General features: G+C 40.5%; 3 protein-coding genes across 7 annotated transcripts in view; 1 reads left to right on the top strand and 2 right to left on the bottom strand.

Moving 5' to 3' along the window:
• Positions 1-6,874: 6,874 nt before the first annotated feature.
• On the bottom strand, positions 6,875-9,912 carry Nup107 (nuclear pore complex protein Nup107). The gene is made up of 6 exons (XM_069043282.1): positions 8,938-9,912; positions 8,692-8,883; positions 8,444-8,643; positions 8,134-8,394; positions 7,079-7,955; positions 6,875-7,026 (listed from the first exon to the last, which is right to left on the bottom strand). The coding sequence occupies exons 1-6, from the start codon at positions 9,808-9,810 to the stop codon at positions 6,919-6,921; spliced, it is 2,511 nt and encodes an 836-aa protein (XP_068899383.1). The 5' UTR covers positions 9,811-9,912; the 3' UTR covers positions 6,875-6,918.
• The window catches only part of LOC138127315 (zinc finger protein 335-like), a 94,888-nt gene continuing 81,696 nt past the window's right edge, over positions 9,909-23,100 (top strand). The window contains exon 1 of one of the 2 annotated variants that reach the window (XR_011158186.1): positions 9,909-10,132. The gene's annotated coding sequence lies outside the window, so the exon portion shown is untranslated. The remainder of the gene's footprint in view (positions 10,133-23,100) is intronic. The other variant, XM_069043289.1, reaches the window with a different exon arrangement.
• Positions 10,560-23,100, bottom strand: part of LOC138127312 (sodium-coupled monocarboxylate transporter 1) — a 28,321-nt gene continuing 15,780 nt past the window's right edge. For all 4 annotated transcript variants that reach the window (XM_069043286.1, XM_069043283.1, XM_069043284.1 and 1 more), the window contains exons 3-9: positions 22,457-22,779; positions 19,972-20,126; positions 18,480-18,620; positions 18,198-18,416; positions 17,573-17,846; positions 11,423-11,679; positions 10,560-11,369 (exon numbers count right to left, since the gene is read on the bottom strand). In XM_069043286.1, the coding sequence (XP_068899387.1) occupies positions 11,021-11,369; positions 11,423-11,679; positions 17,573-17,846; positions 18,198-18,416; positions 18,480-18,620; positions 19,972-20,126; positions 22,457-22,779 (1,718 nt within the window). In that variant the 3' untranslated portion in view covers positions 10,560-11,020. The remainder of the gene's footprint in view (positions 11,370-11,422; positions 11,680-17,572; positions 17,847-18,197; positions 18,417-18,479; positions 18,621-19,971; positions 20,127-22,456; positions 22,780-23,100) is intronic.

Raw genomic sequence — 23,100 nt, 5'->3', positions numbered from 1 at the left:
GCACCGGCGGTTATTAACAATTCCACTTGCACCTCGCCACAAATAAACCATAACACTTAATGATACGCATTCGCGAGGTTCTTCGTTATTACGTGATGCAGACGCTACATAAGTAAACAAGGAAGAAAATTAAATTGTCTTCCAAATCACTCACGTCGGTGCAAAAACCGCAGCGACGTCTTCTTCTGGGAACCTCCCCCGCCCCCTCAACAAAATCACACCAAATCTGCACCGACGATTAAAGTATTCAGATCCCATTTGAATAAACGTTTTTACCATGCAACCTTAGTTTTTATATAACCGTGACTAATTCCAGCGTGCACCTTCCTTGTTTACATTTAATTATTTGCAACGATTTCTGCAGCCACCAGGAAGCCATTTGCCATTTTTCTCGCTCGAAACGCTGTCAATATCTTTTTGTGCGCTTCTGTTCGAATCAATGGAATCGCGACTGCACCAATCAGAACCATCAAAAAGTGTCGCGGTGAAAAATCACCCAGATTCGCCACGCTGTGCCTACTTGGCTGATTAATCTGTGTCCAGGTCATCTGACCCTGTACAAGCCCAACATGCAAATGTAACGACTGCCTAGAATAATTTTATCGACCATGCTCTCTCAACGAACACCAAATCTGGACGATTTAACCTTCTGGTAGGCTTAACGTCGACAGGTTCGACCACCTGTTTCGACCACTCGAGAGGAAGCCAAAGAGTGCCCAAAATGCAATCCAGAATTGTCATTGGTGGACAATATCTCTTGCAGGTCGTGCTTTACGGGTTCAAAGCTGAGAGATCGATCCTTCCCCGAGAAAAATAAGGAAAATTAAAAAAACCTGTTTCACCGTAGCTGTATAATCTCGAGTGTAAACGACGTAAGTAAATAGACCATCAGATATTGTAATTTATTTTACACGATTCGTACGTCGTTCGACAAGGAACCCATCCTAGGCCAGTTACGTCGGTGATGATGGAGGCGTTCAAAAAAGTGATTGTTTGCGTTGCAATTTGTATGGTCTTCTGGGGAGGGAATCTATAAATCAGGTCTTGACACCTCGACACCATTAACAAAATCCACCGAGACACCATTACCTTGTGGAATTAACTGTAAGTTGAACCAACTACAAACTAATTTAACTATGGGACCATGGTACCCCGTGTTCATTGGATAAGATAAAAAAACGTAAAAAACAGAGGCATGTTTTGCCGGGCCAACGACCTGGGCCAGGTTAGTTTACGTTGCCCTTACGTACTTTAGGGTTTGTCCGTTTTTGAGGTGAGGTGGAAAGCGTAGTGGTACCCGGTGGTACTGCGTCATGATCTGACAGGAGGAGTCAGTACAATCTCGCTCCTGTAATGAAGAGTCATTAAGGCACAAAAAATCTGGAGAGAAGGACGATGCAAGTGTGTATTACACGTCATTTCGATCATGATTAGTGATCGTAGGAGGCGGGATTTTTGAAGGATCGTCGCGAGGGAAACGCTCGTTCTGAGTGAATCCTTAAGTAAAGGGTGGAATCACGGCCACGTACTCATTAGATCGGCGTTTCTTGGAAGCGCTCCTCTTATTGCATATCGTTGATCTGTGGCTGCATCTGTATTAAACTTTAATAGGCGGATGGAATCTCGTCGGTTTTTTCCGCTGCACCACATTCTCACCGAATCGTCGGGTCGGGGAACAATAGCACTAACGATATTTACAAAACAAACACCAAACGAGGAGCGTGGTCGAGTGACCCCTAGACAGGTTCCCCGACGGCCACAATAGCGTCACTCAACTCCAGAGTGCCATCTCTGCAGGCGTCAGCGGCAATTATTGCGAACCTCCGGAGTGCAGCAACATTTAAACTGCAATTTGCGTGGCTGCTTAATAACCCGATCCAGAGCAAATGAAACACAGATAACGCAGCAGCACCAATTAAAAATGAATTCCATAAATCGAATCGAGCCCCGTTCTGGGTTATTAGGTGAAGACGGGGCTGCCTCGCTTGCGACCGTACCTCGCTTTCGTCGAATTTCGGAGCCGGTTAACCCATTGAGAGATCGGAATGCGGAAGGTTCGGTCGATAACAGGGTGAAATAACGGGACTACCCTTTAGGGTAGGTTAGTTCAACCCTTCCTCATCTGGCGGTTTGTCTTGTTGCGCAACAGCCGGTGGCCTTGGGCGATTTTTTATCCGGGTTTTTTGTTGTTGGTTTTTTGTGCGAGGGTCCCCTCGCGATTGGATTTTGATGGAGTGTAGGAGAATAACGTGGGAGAGGTGGCTTTTTTAATGCATCATCTGCCCAAAGTGCACCGCTTCTTTACCGTTTTTAATCAAGGTGATGGGAAGATGGCGTCGGCGGTTCCGGGGAGGCAGGAAAACCCGTGCGGTCGGAGTTGACGGTGACGCTCGCACCTTCAAACCCAAATCAAATCGAATCAAATGAATCGACATTCAAATATCGCGACCCGACTCATGTATATTGATGGGGCCTTATCGGCGATTTTTTACTCGTTTCGATCTGACACAATTTACGGAATTATAAAACACAATATAGAAGATTTCCTTGACCTATCAACGTAACACCACACATTAGAATACAGAAACAGGAATATATTTTATTTGATAAGATTTGGTTGGGCTCAAGGTCACGGCGCTGTCAGATAATTGCATTAATTATCGGCGCTAGCGACAATTAGTTGCACTTTGATAGAGATTCTGGTCGTGGCTGGTGAATAATTGCTCGTGACACGGCATGGACGATTTTAAAGCAATTTTCACGTTACCATTATTAGACGGTTGATAATGGCACGGCAGCGCGATTAAATATTCTCATTCTCGGATGTGGAATTACTCTAACAACGTCTCGATTGCTCCTGCAACAATTATTTTTACGTTATGAGGTGGGAAAAAACGTGCGATGGGTTGTACACCCGTAACTCATCTTTTCCATAAGCGACAGCGGGAAAAATCGAGTCGATCGAAAAAGCCATCGGTGCCAAATATGGTCGTGGAAACACTCGCGATTCCAATAAATAAAAATATATAGCACGTGCCCATATACAACTCCACTTTCGGCTGGAGTCTCCTGAATAATGCATCTTTCGAAATTAAAATCCAACTTGTTTTTGCGGCTTCTTCCACGTGCTGCGCGGCATCCTCGAAAATGGCCCTCTTTTGCTCTTGTTGCAATGCCTATTTAGAAGCTAAAATCTATAAATGGTATTCATTTGCTACATTTGCCAAATTCAAATGCCAATCGATCGTCTGCCGCTAGCTCGACTGACAACAAAAGCCGACATGACCAAAATTCGAATGCGAAACGTGTATCTGATTTCGTTCGGCTCTGGCATTACCATAATTCGGCCGAGCCGGCCCTGCGTCTTGCAATCGACGCTCGAATTAAGCTGTTGGAAGGATCTCATTTGACTTTTAAAATCCGCTCGAACATTATAATTTCCTCCGGATGGGATTTATGGTGACGTTAATGAGTCGGTAAAGGTCGATTTTGACAGATTCCAATAAAATTCAATCCGTGTGATCGAGTTGTCATCGCTGCTAACGTCGCACCTGTATTTCGTCTTGCTGCGGTTTTCTCTTCTCGCACAACACGCTACACCTCCACTCTTTATAATCCTTCCTGTTCGACGCCCAATCCTCGATCTAAACTTTGCCGTGTGACACAGATTACGCACAAATCAGGTGGTAGGATTTATCCTTGTTTCACTCCTCTGCAAACCTTATTTGCATACCCATTTCTGACCCTCACAGCGTGAACGCCATAAACTCTACCGCCCTTTAAAACTAGACAAATCTCTTGTGTCACAACAAAACTACAATCATTTCTTCTTCCCAGTCCTCCACTCACCTAATAATCTACAAATAAACAACCTTCAACTTCTTTTCTTATCTTCCACGTCTCTTTTCCCGTATTCCAGTCCACTCCACTTCTTCTGCTCCCACCTTGAACAATACGTATGCACCTACAACAGTCTTTACTATCCACAAGTAACCCATTTATATTTACCCTTAGATGCTTCCAAGCCCCATTAAAATATCCACGTCTCTTGGGACTTTCGAGTGGTGCCATTAAAACATATCAAGCAAAAACTTGCACTTTTTCTCTGGAGCGCGACTATGGACGGCCACCAAATTTGGCTGAGAGGTCGCTCTACCCCATTAAAAATCAGATCACGAAAACGGAGCACAAGCTAAATCTACGTATTGTTTCTGAGAAACTACGAGTATCATTAAAATGAAAATATCAGTATTGTGCTCTATATGGCACACATCTGTAAAATAGTATTTTGTCGTTTTTTAATAAGCAATCTTGTCCGAAGTCGGTCGGTCTAGATCGCGCACATATTTGAAATGCATTCCCCGTTGTAATCATAAATACAAATAAAACTTGTACCCAACATACGGATGTTGTATTTCACTATTTCTCCTTATAAATGTGCGACTGCATATTTATGGGGTAACGTTTGGATCACGACATAAGAGGAGCGTTCTTTCTGTTGCACCTTTCACTTTTTAGTGCATTTTTTCATTTTGATAAATTCACGGTGTCAGTCATCGCCAAACATTCCAAGCTGCATCTCTCGATAGGCGGAGTATATCTATGAGATAACTAGATGCTGAATGTCTTAGCAGCTAGCTCACACAAAAAAGTCGAGTCAGCGTCTCGTTTAATTTGCATCAAATTATACTCCACGGAGTTTTTCTCCTACAATCAATTAACTTGATGACGTGTTGTGATCGGTCGCTATTTGTCCCCCCGGACTATTTCCACAGGAATTTTGATTTGATTTAGTTCTCGAAAACAACACCGTCGACACTTACAAAAACATAAATTTCCCAGATAGTTTACTTTTAAAAACTGAATATTAATTAATTATAGGTTTGGACTTGACAGCCAGTCTGGAGTTAAGAGCCTCGACGTAACTGCTAATTACAGATGTTATTATTTTAAGCACTGTCTACTGTTTACATCTCTGGAAGTATTTAGCAGCACAACTGCTGAAACAATGCAATTAGACATAAACAAGACACGTGACGGTGCAGCGAACTCAGTACCGCCACCTATCTTGATTTCAGTCAATCATCCAGACAGCTTGGGAACCGCTGGTTTATCAGGTAAAAATTAACAGTCTGGTCAGTCTGGAATGGCGCAAATTAATAAATAGGGGTGTTGACGAGTAGGGGTGGAAAAGAACAAAAATAATCATTTAATCGTAGAGACCCTTGAGATAATTAAATACTCTCTTCTGCGACTGCAATATTTATGAGGAAGTAAAAGTAACTAATTTACAAAAACTGAACTTCACTGTTTCAAGTTATTGAATTAAATTAAATGTAAAAATCACCGCGTTTCTGTTGCAAAAATCTATCGACAAGGACTTACTTCGACTGCGACATTTTTGTTTTTATTCTCGGAGTCCAAGGATGATTTTCTTGAACAACCGTTTCGTAATTAACTTCAAATAATTCGACAAACACCACAACAGGCTAGTGATTTCGTTATTTTTTAAACAAAATCGGAAAATTATCAACAATTACCACGGCGTAGAAAAAATTTGCGTCTTTGTTTAAACCAATCAGATGTTATAATTAGCAATTGGTTCTAACTTCACGGTGGAGCCCTCCGCAGCGTCAACTAGTACGAATATTAATTATTATGAAATGGTTGAAACTCGGTGTTTGGATTTTATCGACGGGAGAATCATTAATTAATACGAGCCATTGATTACGCTAATGTCAATTTAATTATCGAGAAAAGTTCTCAAATTTAAATGTCATTCCAGGTTGTACAGAGTGATCGATGTAAAAATAACGTTGCGTTAAAATTAAATCGACTTTGGTTTGGTGGTTTATGAGGAGTTCGGGAACACAGTTCTTGATAAGATTACCTTTTTTTGGTTTTGTTGGTGAAAATAAAAGTTCAAAAATTGTTTGTGGTTGTTTAATTATTGTGGAAGGTGATTTGGCGCGAAATTTGAATGTGTTTTTGTTGAATCAAACAGGTCGATGAATGATTATTTATTTTTCCGGGGCCGGTCCCCGGTAGTAAAGAATGAAAATCTAAAATAAGGTACCGGCGTCTAGAGCGCACCTGCTACTATTCCTCTACAAACGTAACATCAATCAAAGGCCGGGACCGGAGATACGATCATCTGATGAAAGAGAAAACATCAAAAACATAACAGTATAAAAGGCGATGGAAAGTAAATTCTTCGGGTAGATGGAGAGATAGCGTGTCGAGGGATGTTCCTAAAAAATCCACCAAATATAAATTAAATAGAGTTATTCCCACAGGTCTCCTTCCGCGTCCGAAATCGTGATTGTGCTTTCGATACGAAAAGCTTTTATGTTGAGTTTTTTGAGCGGGACCGCTATACCCCCGTGTCATTAATTTTCGTTTCCGCCCAAACGGTTCGAACCGGAAATCGGGTATTATTTTTCAAGAAGCGTTGACTCGCGTTGTCTTGGGTGATAAGGGTCCAGTTCGAAAACGGTACAGGCTGATAAGTGCCCAATTAGAGAGAAACAGTTAAAAACGGGATGATACAACGAAAAGGTCTCTCACCCAGGAACCGACGTTATATGTAATTATGTGTGATAACAACAATCACACTACTTAAAAAATGTTTTGTTGGGTTTATCTTATCAGGAACAAATACTGCGCGCTTGAATAATCCTTAATCCGCGGCGTTGCACTCCAAACAATGGACTGCATTGTTGCTTGTATTATAAATAATCACGAATAAAAAAATTTTTTGTTTGCATCCACTGTGCACTTTGAGCTTACGCATAGTAACAACACAACTGTCGTGTTAGTTGCCTAGTGCCACGCCGCCAGGCGGCGCCACTCGATATCGAATAAAACCACCGTCAAAGAAATACGAATTTATTATATAACAAAAGTTTCCTCTTAAAATTAGGCAGTGGATGGGTTCCCGAATGGGTCCTTCTTGGCGTTGAGCAGGGCGACTGAGCTCTCGCAGATTTTTTCCAGGATTTCCCCCAACTTCTCTTTGGAGTAGATCTAAACAAAGGAAAAGTAAAACGAGAAGTACTAAAATTGGGTCGATGCACACCTTATAAAGACCATGCTTTTCTGCTGCGATCAAATCAGCCAATTGCACCGCTTCTTCGTGCGACCCCGACTCGCTCAAGACCGAGTACAACAAGAGGACGACTTCGGGGATGCACACGGATCTGAGATAGTCGGCATCTTCGTCTCCTATGAGCCACCCCTCGGGGAACAAGAGCACATTATACAACAACGTTTTGGCAGTTTTGGCTGAATGCGAAGTCGTCATCTTCCACCTCTCGGTCTCGGCGTGGTGTTGCGAGACTTTGTGCTTATGAGCGACCTTTTCTGTGAACTGCGCGCCCTCTGGCAGGTCAGCTGGAGGTGTCGGCTTGTTCCTGAACTGTCTGAACCACTCGTTGAACGCTTCTTGAGCGTCCAGATACGCCTTGTAGCTGAGGTAATTTTTGATCGTTTGGTTTACTTCGCTGGAAACTTCTCCCTCGCTGCAAATCTTTTCCACAGAGTTGTGTGGAATCTTGTTGATGGCCAACTGCGCCGCCTCGAGCTTCCCCAAAGTCAGGAACTTGAATATCAAAGCGTTGGTCTGCTTGAGGGCCTCGGCGAGTTGCTCTGGGTAAAACATGAGCCAGTCGAGCGCCGAGATTTTCATTTCGTCGACTTCTGTCAGTTTCCGTTGCAAGTTTCCTGGACATTCTACCTCGCTGGGTCTGTTGCTGATGCTTTCCACTATTCTGTTAGTGATGGCGAAGACGTCCAGACTGAAATCCTCGGCGTAGGCGAGGGCCGCTTGGCGGTCGTCGTGTTCAAGGATCTTCTCGCAGTGTTGGGCGTAGAGGACCTGTTTTCGCTTCCCCAGTTTGCTCACGTAAAACGCCACGAGTTGGGTCTCGTTCATTTCACTCAACCGCGAGATGTACCTAAAAAACAATAAAACAATTTTAAAAAGAAAATTATTTCGTTCTGAACATCCAAATCTAGTAGTCTCCATAAAATTGACAATTCATTAAAATACCACCGCCTTCTATCTATGGGACACTTTGCAGGTCCGCCAACCTAACACTCTTAATAAAACTATGGAGTTTTAAAATGGCTTACGCTTCAATCACGCTCTCGCAGATTTTTTTGTCATTTGTGTCGCCCACGCTCTCGAAAAATAGTACCAGATGGGCAAAGAACCGCAGAGAATGGGTGGAAGTGGTCGGATCTTCGGCCCACTTGTGTAGGAGGTTGATGAGTTTGGGGATTTCATCAAGAATGATGTGTTTCTGGATCGCGTGATCGATTTCTCTGGATTCAAGAGCAACGTTTGGGTTGTTGGACGTTTCCAGAATGGTAAAAATTTCGCTCAAAGAACGCCTAAAAGCGACGAAATTAAAAGTGGAATAAAAACGAAGGAGAATAGTACTTTTGCTCCCAATACTCCTCTGGTAACGGTTTGTAATTTTTAATGACGGAGTCGCGAATCTCCGACTCCACTCTGATGTCAACCATGGTCCTCATGTACGCCCACAGATAGTCCTCCCAAGTGTTGCAAACTGGTAAAATCGCCTCCAAAAATCCGCAAAGACTCGCAACTGCCGCCTTTTCGTAAATATTTAGATTTGTCTGAAAATACTTCATTTAATAATATATTTTTTCAGTGTGGAGACACACTTTTTTGCAGTACTCGATAGCAGACGCCTTCCACAAGTCTCTGTTGCTGTTACCTTCAATATCTCTATACTTTTCGATCTCATCTCCCATTTTTTCTGGTGCGTTTGCATCATTTTCGATATTGGGATTGTGAAACAATTTCCATCCTTCCAACAACGCGGCCCTCCAAGGATGTCCACTGTTGTAACACAACTGCAAAAATTATTTTAGTTAGTCTCTTTCAACTGGAAACAAAATAAAATCAACCTCTTGGGCCCCTTCCAGATTGCCACATCTAATTTCCATAAAAATCCTCTGACACAACTTCTTATCATTGTCATTATCTAAGTGATGCAGTGATAAATGTTGAAATTGTGGAGCATCAGGATGTATATTCTTGATGATATCAACATTACTCCCTATTGCGATTGAATCAGGTGACAGTAACTGATGCAAAGTGTGCTCCCATCCATATGTCCAATCCGAGTGGTGCAAAATTGGGTCATCCTTGTCTAACGCGTTGCGTTCAAGCCAATCAACCACCAGTTGACTCTCTCTGATCAAATTATCTCTTTTGAACAACTCACTGACACAATTTTTCTCACTGGTGCCTACATTCTCAACTATCAGGTCTTCATTCGCATTATTTGCGTGAAGTCTGTCTTGGTACAACACGTACAACAACCTCCAGTTGCTCCTTTCATTTTCCAACCACTTTTCTTCTGCGAGCTCCCCCACAGCAACCTTGGATTTTAACGACTGTACAACAGACAAGGCGTCAGAACAGCACCGAGCCAAGTCAGCGGCGACGTCCAATATTTCGATTCCGCCAGAACTGGCTTGCAAAATATCCGCGAACTCTGTGTACAGGTTATCTAACGTGCTAGTCCACGGAGTAGCAGTCTGGATCACCGAACCCGTCACTGTTTTATCGTGGTCGATTAACATCGACATGGTGTCCTGGAACATCATAGTATCGGATCCTAATATGCGCTGGAGTTCGCTGGGGCCCATAGTGATGGACACGTTCGGGATCCTGTCTCGCTTTGGGGTTGTTGCTGCCACTTTGAATAGGCCTTTCGCGGGTGTTTGTAAAGCATCTTCGAGAAGCCGCACCGACCGTTCCAAATCGTTATCCATTCTGATCCGAATCCGCAAGAAAAAATTAAACTAAAACGAAAACCGGCCCTATAACCTCAAATTTTCAAATCTGACGCTCGACGATTGACAGCTACAAGCTACAACAAACAAAATCGAACCAAAATCACTAGATTTCAGTTGGTATGAGTTTTCAACGATATTCAAATGTTCCGAAATTTCGCGACGCACCTTTCTGGTGGTTTAATTGCGTTTCCGTAGTGAAAAATAAGTAAAATCATGTGAATTTGTGAATTTTAATCACAGTTCGTGTGAATTCTGCTAATGGATCAAGACAATTTTCTTCACGAAAGATCTAAATGAGGTAAGAGGATTGACTCAATTATCTCTGTTGTTTTTCCGTACATGTATGATTTATCATTTACAAATATTTGGGTGTATTCGTCAAATCTATTTTTTATATCGTAATTCCGTACATCTGTAATAATTTGTACCTTGTACAATTTTTGTACCATTTCTCTCCAACTAAATCTTTGTCTTTGTGTGGTTGGGTTGGCTACCATGTTAACTTCTTATATTGGTATCGCACGATTGAAATGTCAAATGTGGGGTTAAGAATTTGAAATTATTGCATCACGTTGAAAATAATTACGAGAAAAAAACACTTTTATCCCTTTTACGTTCATTGTGAAATAAATTTTTATTAAATTAATTATATTTTTTTTCTACAGAGTGAACCGGTTAAGTTCAATAAATATTTAATTGTAAGATATTTATAAATCAGGAAAATGTATGCATTAAAAGTATATTGAGTATTCTTAGCCATACACTACTCAATTGGTGTAGTATTTTGTTCGATAAGTACTCAGTAATAATAAGAGCAATCATAAATCTAATCTTATGTTATAATTACGCAATCTGACATAATCAGTATCATTGCATAATAAATCCTACGATAAATGTTGTACTGCAAATTACAATAAATACTTGGTATTGGCATAACTAGGCTACGAAAGGATACAAAAAGAAATAAATACACCACTCTTACCTAACGTAGGAGCATTAGTTGGTTATTATTATGTATAAAAAATAGTAAGTAGTCTTTGTAACATTGTTTGTTCGTTTAACAATGACGAACACACGAATTTACAAAAGAACTTATCATCTAGAAATCACAGATGTCGCTTAACTAGGCACTAAACCACTTCCATGTCCAATATCTCCCGCTTGTATCTCTAGCAAGAAGAAAAAATCATAATTTGGTTCTGTACACTTCCATCTGTTCCATCGGGACGTCCTGTGCGAAGGCAGGATTCGAGGTCCCGATCTTCCTATCCATGCTCGTGGCACTAGCCGAAGCATTCATCATCGACCCATTCCTCGTCGTCTTATCCTCGACAGTTTTCTCGGCGTAGCGACGCTTCTTTCCCGGGAAAAAGTTGGCCATCTTGCGAGCAACCGGATGAATCAGTTCCTGGTCGTACAAGTCGCTCTCGCTTCCGGTGAAATAGGACACTGTCCAACCGATCAGAATTGAAATGAAGCAACCGATAAGAGAGTAGTACATGTAGGTGACGGAATAGAGTTGCGTCAAGGGGTCTCTGTAAAACAAATACTGTAGAGGGGGCGCGATTTTGAAAGGGTGCATACGTACGAAGGGGCGGCTCTCGTCGTGTTGATGATGTCATAAGAAAAGTTGCCCGTATAGTTGATGGGGGCCGGAGTCGTGGTGGTCACGGTCCAGAATGATATTTGGTGTTCCGGTTTCAAAATGTGATCGTTGAAGGATGTGTTTGTACAACCGTCCGTTGATAAGGGTAAATGTGGGGTCGGCGGTTTTTCTATGGTCAGCCGTCCGAAGGTTATCCAGAGGGTGACTACATGGCCGGCGATGACGCCGGTCGCCGCCCCCTAAAACAAAGTTTTGTTGATACTACCACCGGTTTTTATGGGCCAGGACCCAGGACTAATGCGACGACTTTTAGAATATTTTATAACACACTTGTTAAACGATTTATGAAACGTAATTATGAAATACTGACCTATCGTAAAACTTTGTAAAATTTCGCGCTGTTCCCGACGTGATTTATCGCTATTTATTACAAATTCACGGCAGCTGATATCAACCTTCACGTGCACGTTACCGAAATTTGGAACTAGTTCTAATTTATCATGCACGTCACCGTTTTGTTCTAATTCGGGGCTGTTGCTGTCTTTGCTCTGGGAGAATTTTGAGATTTATGAAGCTTCGAGTGACGTCAAGTCGGAGACAAGCGTTTCATTGCCTTTTAAGTTTTCATTTTATTTCAAAAATTAATAAGTAGGTATACCTATTATTAACCAAAGTTAAGAAGACTGCTGGCATCGCCAGGATTGAATCCCGGCAGCGGCAGTGAACGTTTCAAATACGCGAGAGTTATAAACAGTATTTTCAACCGTGGTGACTATATGATTTTTTTCACTACTAGCACCCCAAAAAATGATGCGACTACTTTCTTCTTTTTTAAAAACCAACAAAGATCAGTTTTTTTTGCAAATTAATATTTCTACAAATTAAATTTTTTCACAAAGTGATTATTGTAAATTGACTTGCTGCACTATGGGTTCATTATGAACCAACTGCCATAACTGCACGATCATTTGTTACATGAGTAATGAGAACAGATCTCATTATTTATATACCTTTCATTATCATTATTAACCCCTAAAGCAAGCAGTTGTGAAAATATGTGCACAACCCAAAATTTGTCAATATCAGTAGGCTCATGGTCTCGTAGTGAAAAATAGTAATTTATGCAATAAATGCATAAAGTACATAGTGCTTTTTTTGGTCACGAATGGAAAGTTTGACGCTGTCATGAGTGGAAAAAAAACTACTGTTCCACGTAATATTTTTTTCTGACTGTGTGCAATTAAAAAAAAAACAATCAACACTAAAACATAAATTTTTGACGTTTCTGTTGCCGAGATCGCGCGGCAACTTTAATTAATTTTAATGCACTCTTATGATTCGGTTATTTCGGTGCATGTACAATCGCGAGCAATAAATTTTGATCGTTAATGTCATTCTTTGACGCAATGGAAAATGCTCCATTGTAAAACGGTCGTAAATATCATAATCTATCATCATGTTGTATGACATTAATTGTAATTTTTTTCTCACTTTTTTGACACTTTGTTGACATGGGTGTAATAAGGTAGGGAAACATTTTTAATTTGTGACAATCTAATCAAATTTAGAAATGACATTGACAACCAAAATTTATTGCTCGCGACTGTACGAGTGTAAACACGGTTCACGTTGTTTTGACATAATGGGAGTGGGAGGCCATGATTTATTTTTTAACGGAAATCAAACAGTGTGTTCAAACTGTTTGATTTCCGTCAATAAAGTGCCTGACATGCGGATCTATCAACATGAACATGAACTGACAACAATGCACTAGACATTGACGCTATTTATAACCTCAAACTTAGAAAAACATACCCCAAATCAGTAAAATGAAAGCTTATATTTTTATTTATAAAATTCATGTGCATGATAATATGTTATGTATGATTCAATTAATCTAACAGAGATATGTTTTTTTTAATAGTTGTCCGTTTCATCCAAAATTTTTATGTTATACAAAGATATTTTATTGACTTGGGGTATTACATGGACTTTACCAAATTATTAGCCGTCGATGATCTTTTTGCGATCGAGTTGGCTATGATTTTTTCTTTTCATGTTAACTAACTGATTCAGTGATGCAACGGATGCAACTTTTTTTTTTGGCAGTTTCTGTTCAACATTTTGTTGCCACCGCATTGCCAGATTTACTATTTTAATATTTGTAAAAAAGTAAACGATTTATTAAGTGTGTAAAAATAATTTTAATTTCCCTCAAAAGAAAAGTCAAAATCCAAAATCCAAAAGTGAACGTTTTTTTTTATAGTTTAATTTTTACTTTAAATCATAGGCGTCCTAAAATGTCAAAGTTTGACACTAGCGATAAAAAAATTATTGAAACTATTTTTTTTAAATGCCACATCTCATTCCGATTCAGACAGCTAGGGCTATTGCAAAGCTACAAGAAAATTGGTCGTTGCCTTCTGTGGCCAGAGAATTACATTGTAATAAGACTTGCATCTTCAATATAAAGAGGGGTTGGCAAAAAACAGGCTTGCAAGGCCAATATGAATAGGTTTTGGAAAGGTTTCTTTACTACAGTTTACTTTCACTTTAATAATGTATTAATTACTTCTCAGTCTCATTTTTATTAAAAATTACAACTTTTTATTATTAAAATAGTAACGCCTGCTGCACGAACGCCAATGAATACAGCCTGCTTTAATCTAGAGTGGTATATAAGGGAAAGCAGGCTCGATCCTGGTTCCTAGGGGAGTGTTTGAGAGTTAGATTTGAGTTGGCGGCCTGGTTTTCACAAAATTTGTGAAGTTAATGCAAGCAAATCTAAATAGGTTAACATAATATTTATATTTTATTTTCACTATTTCACTCCAGAAACATTTTGTTAACTAGCAATTTTATTTAAACACAGATAACGACAATTTTGACAATAAAAGTGCAGCCAATCATCTGAATAATCAATCGAAAAACGCCCCTAGGAACCAGGATGGAGCCAACTCTCTTTAATATACTAATTTTAATTTAATCTAACGAAAAATACGGAAATTTTCGCAAGCTATCGTTCACTTTTGGATGGCCGCGATTGTACGTATTCAGAAAATATAACTTTAAATTGAAAACAACCTAACCTAACACAAAAAGTGTCAATTTCCTTTAGGGAATTTAGTTATCACCGAAGTACTGCCAACAAAAACAAAAACACTAGATCGTCATAGCCAATTCGGTCCCAAAAAGACCGTGAATGCCTAATAAATGCACAATTTGCATAGCCTCTCATTATGCCAAAACAACGTGAATGCATTTTCATTTTACACAGAACGCAGGAGCAGAATAATAACACGCTATTGCACTTTACACGCTTTTAATTTTTTGTGCTAATACCGTAAACAGATGTTTTACATGCTAAAATGTATGAAATATAGTACGGTTTTTTTGACAATTAATCAGTAGGAAAAATATTTCCAAGTTTTTTAGTGAAGCCATATCTATTGTTACAGAACAACGATAAGATTGATAATAATATGTAATATGTTTTTAGAATAGTATATTATACACCAAGGTGGAGAAATTCATGATTATGGTCAGTGCGCCAAGATTAGATCCCGAGGCGCGAAGGCTATAAGGGACTTTATTTCTACCGTGGTTTATATACGTTAAAACCCTTTCTGATATTAATTATTAATAAAATCATTTTGTCGGATGCGACGGATCCGAGTTGTCATTTCTAAACGTTTGCTATGAAAATCGTCTACGTTATCCAATGAAATAAGCGACAATCTTTCGGTGCTAGGTGACAGTTGTTCATTATTAACCCTGGGTTAATAATGAAAAATTATTAACCAGTAGGAGAGAAATTCTACTTCTGGGTTCGGTTCAGGAGTAAATAATGACCCCTTCTCAGACTAGTAGTGAAAAAAATTCATAAAATACGTTAACTTTAGAAACAAACAAAACTGCATAATAAGTAAAACTGATATAACGGCCACCACAGTTTCCAGATTTGTCACCCACAGGAAAACTTAGGGACGGATTTGATCGATACATTTTTGTAATCTTTAGTAATGTCAACAATTTGTGAAGCGATTTACAAGAAGCTTGAAATAGAGTTCTTAAAGAAAAGGAAAAATGCCAAATATTATGAACGCTAAAGGGCGACATTTTAATGAAAGAACTGCTTCATTCTTATCTGTGTTTTGTTTTATTTTTGTTTCTTTAGTATTAAAAATCAATTTCTTTATTAAATCAATTGCTTTAAGACATTTTGAAACGTATTTTTTATTAAAATTTGGCGAAGTTTTCGTGGGTAATCTTTTTGTTAAATGGTTGTAAAAGTCTTTGTTCTAAATTGGATAACTTTTACACTCAACCTGTACGACTTTTTACTTACAAAATTCAATTTATGAAGATCATGTGATTTTGTGATTGCTCAGGCAACAAGAATGTCCTTGGGTTTATTATTGTTTTGCCGCTTATGTTTATGAACTTATCTACGAACAACAAATTTATTGCAGCTCATTTTTCAATAATCATTTAAAAACGAAAAATAGTTTTTAATTACCATTTCACAACACGTCATATCATAAATAATATGCAGCCCATCTGAATAGAATATGACTAGGTCAGCTACCCAGTTGCAACAGCAAATCTAACAGAACCTTATTCTGGCACTTTTTTTACACGCAAAATCGTAGTGAAAGTAGCACTTTTTTACACGAAAAATCGTAGTGAAAGTAGTACTTTTTTGCATCATTTTATTCCATTTCCTTGGAGATGATTGTCAAAGCATACCTATTTTTTTAAAATAATTTTTCATAAATCCTTTTGGACCAAATTTCTCAACTTACATCGATATGCAAAAAAAAAGTGTGTACAACACGTTATGAAAGTCTCTTTTTTTCCACTTGTTTGTTTGATTAACTCGGGCTACGCCCTCGTTAATCAATCTGCAAATTCGTGAAAAAAAGTATCACTTTCATAACTAGCTGTACAAATAACTATTTGTTTTTCAATTTAAAGAAAAAAAGCTAGAATCAATCGTTTGGAGTGTAGAAGAAAGAAATGTGTATTAAGTGTGCAACACACTATACATGTTCTTTCGGCAACGTGACGATATTAAATGAACACATTTTGCTTTGACATGTTAACTGACCTTTCGAACATTCTGCAGTCGATTGATTTGTTTTTTTTTTTTAACCGCCCTGACAAAATTGCGTGGAATTTTTTATGCCGTTCTGTTGACGAACGTTCGCATGAAAAAATTTCCGTTGAAAAGTTCACCCCTTGCATCCTCTGTAACTTCACGCGTCTCCGACTTTATTAACGACAGACGAAATTTACCATTTGGAATTTCCGTTTGTATTACTCCGAGTACGCCCAGAGCAAGTGTAACTTTCAATAACATCAATGCTTTTATGGCTCGCTGAACCATCGGCAAGTTATGAATTAAGTATCAGATCAGGATATGCAGAAGCGTAACGTCTGCGGATGGTGCATTGGAACGATCGTAAAATTTGGTGAGACGTTCTTAAAACGATTCTCCATTAGTGTGGAGAAGGACCGATGCACGTGGGATTCCCCTCGTGACACCTCTAAATCGACGTGCGTACGGAGGATTTCTATTATTTATAATTTTATAAATTATTCCGGCCTCGTATAGCTCCCCGGCTTGACGACATAGACCGAATACACATTAGTGAATTTTGCCGGTCTGACTATAACGAACTTCCTAATTGCATGAACGATTTTCGCATAAAGGAGCAATCAATCTAATTCGAAATTTATCAATCAAATTAGCGTTTCTCTCCGCATCCTGAACGGATGCGAATACGTTTCGGGACATTTGCAATTAATAATATCGTGGGGGACAATTCGGTCCGTCTCTCTGCACATAATATCGACAACGGATCCTCCAAGTTGTCGTCGATGCATGAATCGATGTTAACATCGGCGACTTAACGGCTGTTCCTGATGGATATTTCAGCCTCGCCACGAGCAACAAAACTCGATTCCTGACGTTATAAAAGTAAATACGTCTCTTCTGTTCGCGAACAGGACAGTTTATTTTTATGAAACGACACACATCGACGATAACGGCGGCGGAGTAAATCGGATTCGTGCGTCTCTTTGTCGGGGGACGGAGTGCAGATAAGGGTTGCATTAGGGCGGGCTCACCTTCCAATTGGTGCAGGGTATCAACAGGGCCATTATGAAGACTCCTAGGAGAGGACCTGAAGTGGCGGAGGTGACCAGCATAGATGATTCGATAACGCCGTCCAAGAGACCCACTCCGAAACTGATTCCCATGATAACGAACCCGTAGACGACGCCGATGGCTTTGATGGTGTACAGCTGATGCTTGTCCTTCAGCCCTTTCAAGAACGGAATGGGTCGGAGGAAGTCCTCGAAAGTGACGGTGGCCAGAGAATTCAAATTAGACACATTCAGGCTGAAACGAAATCGTCTCGTTAAGCTCGAACAAACCGGACCACTTCGACGGATAAAAATCTACAACGTTCGAGTTTTCGGATGCCCAACCGTGCCGAAGACGTCGGAACTCGGGAATATAAATTAACCGCAAGCCGGGCCGCACAGTTGGTTGCATAACCCGCACGGGCAAAGTTTAATAAATAAATTCACACAAGCAAAAGGATCCGAAAGTTGGAGAATGCAAAGCGTCTTCGACTTGTTATTCCGTGTCCGTGCGGAAAAAGATGCAGAATATGATAGTGATTCGTGTGGCGTAGCTGCTCCCTCATTCTGAGAAACTACAGAGCGTTCAAAAAAAAATTCGACTTACCTCAACGCCCCGTTGAAAAGAGAGGCCATGAACAAGCCCAGTATGCCCGGCAAGTAGTTGAAGCGATCTTCGACGAAGAACGGAAGCACTTCGTCGTATTTTTCTATATAGCCGGAGGTGTAGGGATCGCACGTGGCGTACGTCGCATAAACGACCATTCCCACGACCCAGGATAAGCTGAACAGGACCGTGATTACAGGTATATTCCACATCATAGTCCTGCGAAAGGGAAAGGTTCGTTCATTTGTACGAAGAAAAAATGTGTTTGCACGTTCTGCTTACTTCGTAACTTTCTTTTGTGAATCCATGCTGCAGTAGCGCTGGACGAAGTTCTGTTGGCAGCCGAATATCGACAACGACATGAAAAGTTGACCGATCAACGCCGACGTCGTCGTCACCCTTATCGTCGGATCCATGTTGAAACTGGAAGTGTCACAAATTAATTTTCGGCCGGGGAAATGACAACGTTTGAAGAGCGGCTCGGTTTATTCGTTCATACCAATGCGGCGGCGATTATTTCGGTCATTTCGTCGTTCTCTTGCACGCCAAATACTCGTAATTGCGGAAGAAGATATTTTCGAAAACGAGGTTAAAAAAATGTATTTTTGTAAACAAGGGTTTTAATGGAAAACCAGCAATTTTCATTAAGAGACATCGACACATTCAATTAATTAAAAAATAATTAAATTTCGTGGCGGAAATAAAACGGCTCGGATTTCGAATTCGAAGTTTAATGCTTTTACATTATTGTAAATTGAAATGGAACGATTTTGAATTTCATTAGGCAAATGATATAATTGATAACCTTCACGAGTTGAACCGCGGAAACGACTTTTTCTGGCGAAGAATTCACAAGAAATTGGCAATCACTTACATAAACATTACCATTTAAATGGTCTGACATAAGAGTCGACTAGTGTAAATTAATTACACCGCTTTACATAAATTACTCTGTCACTAAATTCTGTTCGTAACGTTTAGAGGACGTTGGTATTCAAAAACGCGAGTGAATTTCACAATGTGTCAATTACCGTGTGACTTATCCGGTTTCAATGAAACTGCAAGAACTGGAATGCAATTAATAACGCGCGTGCATTAAATTAACGCAGAGTTCTGATTGGAGGAAGCGTTTTGATGTTTTCGTTTAAGAAAAACACATCGGGATCGTCGGTCGTTTCAATTTATTGTGGCGATGTCGGCGGTGTCGCGATTAATTATTTTTGCTCGCGTTAATGAATTTCTGAAGGGCCGTTATTAATAATGGGAATGTGCCGGGGCACATTGGGTGCAGCGAAGTTTTCTTTTTGCTTTTAATGACGAATAAATTATGGCCGGTCCGTAGTGTGGAATTTTCGATTTAGAGCAAATTGCTGGACGAAACAAATGGTGCTGCACATTTTAAACAGAAAATTATTGTCGAAACTTCGCAAAGAACCAGCAAGAGAACGTCGGGTGTAAACGCTCGAAGAACATAATAATTTTCCTTAATTTATCGTCACAAACATCACCAACTGGGCTGTACAATATTATTTTAATCCGTTATTGAAATGCGTCTTCATTAAACTCGGCGTCAACTTTTCACCAAACTTTATAATAAAGGCACGGAGTTGTAACTCGGGCCGTACTTTAAAAACACCCGACCAAGGAGATAAATTAAAATAATTAAATTCGAGATGGTCGGATTTACGAGGGCCGGTCTCTCTCGCTTCATTTGTGCGAGTTTTTCGACGACGGCTCTGTTCGATGATTTCTTTCTCCTCCTGAATGCACTCACTTCAAAAAGTCCAGTCTGCCATCGGCTTTGTTCCTCTCGAACACGGCCCCGAAGCCGCCCACTTCGATACAACCCTGGATGATTATTGCGAGGCTCACGGCGATCATTGTTAATCCCTGCATTACGTCGGCAAGAATTGCCGCTTTCAGGCCTCCCTGAAAATGAAAACAGAATGAGACACGAAAATGAGTTCTGAAAGGAGCGGTCCTTCAATCGTTCCCTTCTCCCTTTATCGCGTCATGAGCGTCGACAAGAGGAAGTTTTCTCGTTACCTTATTGTTATACACATTTTTATTTAGGCACCGGCTTCATTCTGGAACGGGGTATTACGCCCTTGCAAATTTCGAATTCGGGGTGTTAACGCGACGAAAACTCGGCAGCGCTTTTTCGCCCCTCGGCCCACACCTCAAAACTTTCGTTCGGGCTTTTTTCAACGATTTTCGAGTCTCACACCACCGAATTTGAATCGTTTGTGGTGAAAATCCGTTTGATTTAAATAACTCTTCGTTGTGCGGACAGGAACGCGTGTTTTTAACGGCTGGATTCAGGTTTGATTACTTTATGGTCAACATAAAGCGGTGATTTGGTAATCTTATTATTACGCCGGCAACCTCATTAAATGGCGGATATTTTTAATGGAACTGTCGGCGTTTCGCGGGATCGTTCGCGAAAACATCATCGGGTCCGTTTAATATGAAAGCGACTCTTAAAATTTACTCGTGACTTTGATATCGAAGTAATTTTGTTTCTAAATCAGGCGGAAAATCGTCCGACCGGGCAAAAAAAGGAAAATATTTCGCCGCGATGAGAGTTCCCAGCGTATTAGTCTTCCTCACGTCCTCTCTTTTATTTTCGATTTTTTTTCAAAGCCGCGTTCTATATTAAAAAATGTACGCGTCGAGCATGACAACGGACCGCATCGCGATGAGAGATGGTGGAAAAGATTCGGTTTTAAAAATTTGGGGAAAACTTGTTGCGAAAGTTGGCGAGAGCTGGAGGCCGAACCGTCTCACATAACTGCATAGGAATAATTAAAATATGCACAAACTCATTACGCGGGAGTCATGAATAATGCACATTTCGGCGGTTAAAGCTCCTTAAAGGAAACTTTGTTCGAGTAGAGAGCAACCGAAGGATACGACCTTTGCGAACTGGAACCCCTCGCCTGTGGAACTAAGTGGTCAGTTTCCACGCGTATAATACTCGAATGCTCATAATATTCCAAGTTTCATCACCACTTACACAAGTTAGACCCCTATTTGCATATTGGATGAAATATGCCGGCTTGCACCACTCACGACCTAAATAATTCATTATACGGCGCGGCGGAAGTATTAGGGGTGAGGGTGCGCGAGCGACGGTGCGATCCGAACGACGTTTTCGGTGAAACCCCCGAAATTCGCAGGTAATTATTTCCTCTGGTTTTAATTAATTTTTGCGACGGCGCGCGGTTGGAAATTGCGTTTCCGTACTTATCGCTTTTAATAAACCAAAAGCTATCGGTCGAAAAGAGACTGGAAGTGGCACTTTTTTGATTAAAACAACTAGAGAGGATTCCGTCGCGTCGATCGCGTTAATTTCACAGTCGAACACTTAAATTTGGCGGGATCGACCCGGCAAATATTGTCCTCCGGTAGGGAATTTAGCGCAGAACGCCGGCTTTCGATTACCTGTTAATAATTGATGGTTTTGCGACGGCTTTCGGGTGAAATTGTGCATCGTTCGTCTAATCGGTGGGCACGCAACAGGCCGGACAAAATCGTCCGGGGAACTTTAATCTCTGACGGGTGCACCAAAGTGCATCATCGTCCACCGTAACGAGATTCGATCGGGAAAAATAAAATCGGAAAATGTTTCTCGTTGCGGGAGAATTCGCCGTCGCGGGACCGTCGTTGATTGATTTTCACGACTTCACTCCACTTTGTGCGTGATGCTAATTTCTCTTTCAGGAGAAAATAAAACGATCGGAAAATATGTGCCTTTAATCATCTCGAGCCTGTGGGGAAGAGGATAAAGCGGAGGAAATTAAAATTTCTTAGCCTCCCTTCGTTCGATGCACAATCAATTTAAGTGTTTCTTCACACAGTTTGCGACTCTTTCAAATTTTATGTAAATTTGTATTACGGCCAAACTTTGGACTTATAAATATGTCTCTTATTTACATATCGCATTAAAAGTTTCGCATTTTTCGCATAAAGCCGAACTTTGCTATTGTTTCCACCTCCCCCTACCCGGTCGTTCGACATCCGATGAAGCCAAGAAGTGAATTTAATATTAATCATCTTTTAAGCTCGTAACAACTGTCTAACGTCGGAGTTTACTGTGACGGGAATGAAAATTGATCGTGATGTTAAAGCGACATCGTCACGAAAAAATTACGGCCGCGGTGGCAAAAATAATCAATCAATAATAATTCGCGGCGGGGGTGTGACGCCCCGCCGCAAAAATTAAAAGATAATAAACGCCGAAGCGCTGAGGAACTCACCAGGATCGTAAAAATAATACTGACGAGGGTGATGCCGAAGATCGAGGCCCAATAAGGTATTCCGATAACCGTGTTGAGGGCGACGCAAGGGGTGAAAACGGTGACACCCTGATTTAGTAGCTGCCTCACTATGTAAGTTCCCGACGCCAAACATCTGACTAGACGAGATTTGAACCGAAGATCCAAATATTGGTAGACCGACGTAATTCCCAAGCTGAAATACACCGGGACGAAGACGAAACAGACGATGGGATAAGCCAGGACCATCCCGTAAAGGGTCTCCCACATCGTGCTTCCTCTGTAGAACAACTCGGACGGGTAGCCTGCAACAGTTAACAATTTTTAATGATTCCGGAGACGAAGTTGTGCATTTTTTTTAAAAGCGAGTCGTGCTCGAACGACATCGAGTTTCGTTCTTGGTGGAAAGTTTCAGGAGTAGTTGAAGTTTAGCGAATTTGTCATAATGCTCGCCCGCCTAAACTGAACCGTCATAAACTGAGTCTAGTTGAGTTAATGAAAAAGAAAAAAAAATGCATGCAGCCTCGACGCCGACTGTTTCGGATATTTAGAATCGCTCGCCTATATTGGATGGCTCTGTCGTCATAAATTCTCTCCAGTTTTCTCATATGGGGAAAAAACCGACG

This window comes from Tenebrio molitor, chromosome 3 (genome assembly GCF_963966145.1).
Source record: "Tenebrio molitor chromosome 3, icTenMoli1.1, whole genome shotgun sequence".
In the NCBI taxonomy this organism is placed as follows: domain Eukaryota; kingdom Metazoa; phylum Arthropoda; class Insecta; order Coleoptera; family Tenebrionidae; genus Tenebrio; species Tenebrio molitor.
The sequence above is the reverse complement of the archived record's forward strand: the minus strand, read 5'-3'. Positions and strand labels throughout refer to the sequence as shown.

Excerpts from the sequence above, each read along its gene's own strand:
- Nup107 (XM_069043282.1), bottom strand. The coding sequence starts at position 9,810 with ATGGATAACGATTTGGAACGGTCGGTGCGGCTTCTCGAAGATGCTTTA. Across the intron at positions 8,884-8,937 it reads ATCTGGAAGGGGCCCAAGAG|TTGTGTTACAACAGTGGACA; the intron begins GTTGATTTTATT and ends TAATTTTTGCAG. Across the intron at positions 8,644-8,691 it reads CTATCGAGTACTGCAAAAAA|ACAAATCTAAATATTTACGA; the intron begins GTGTGTCTCCAC and ends AAGTATTTTCAG.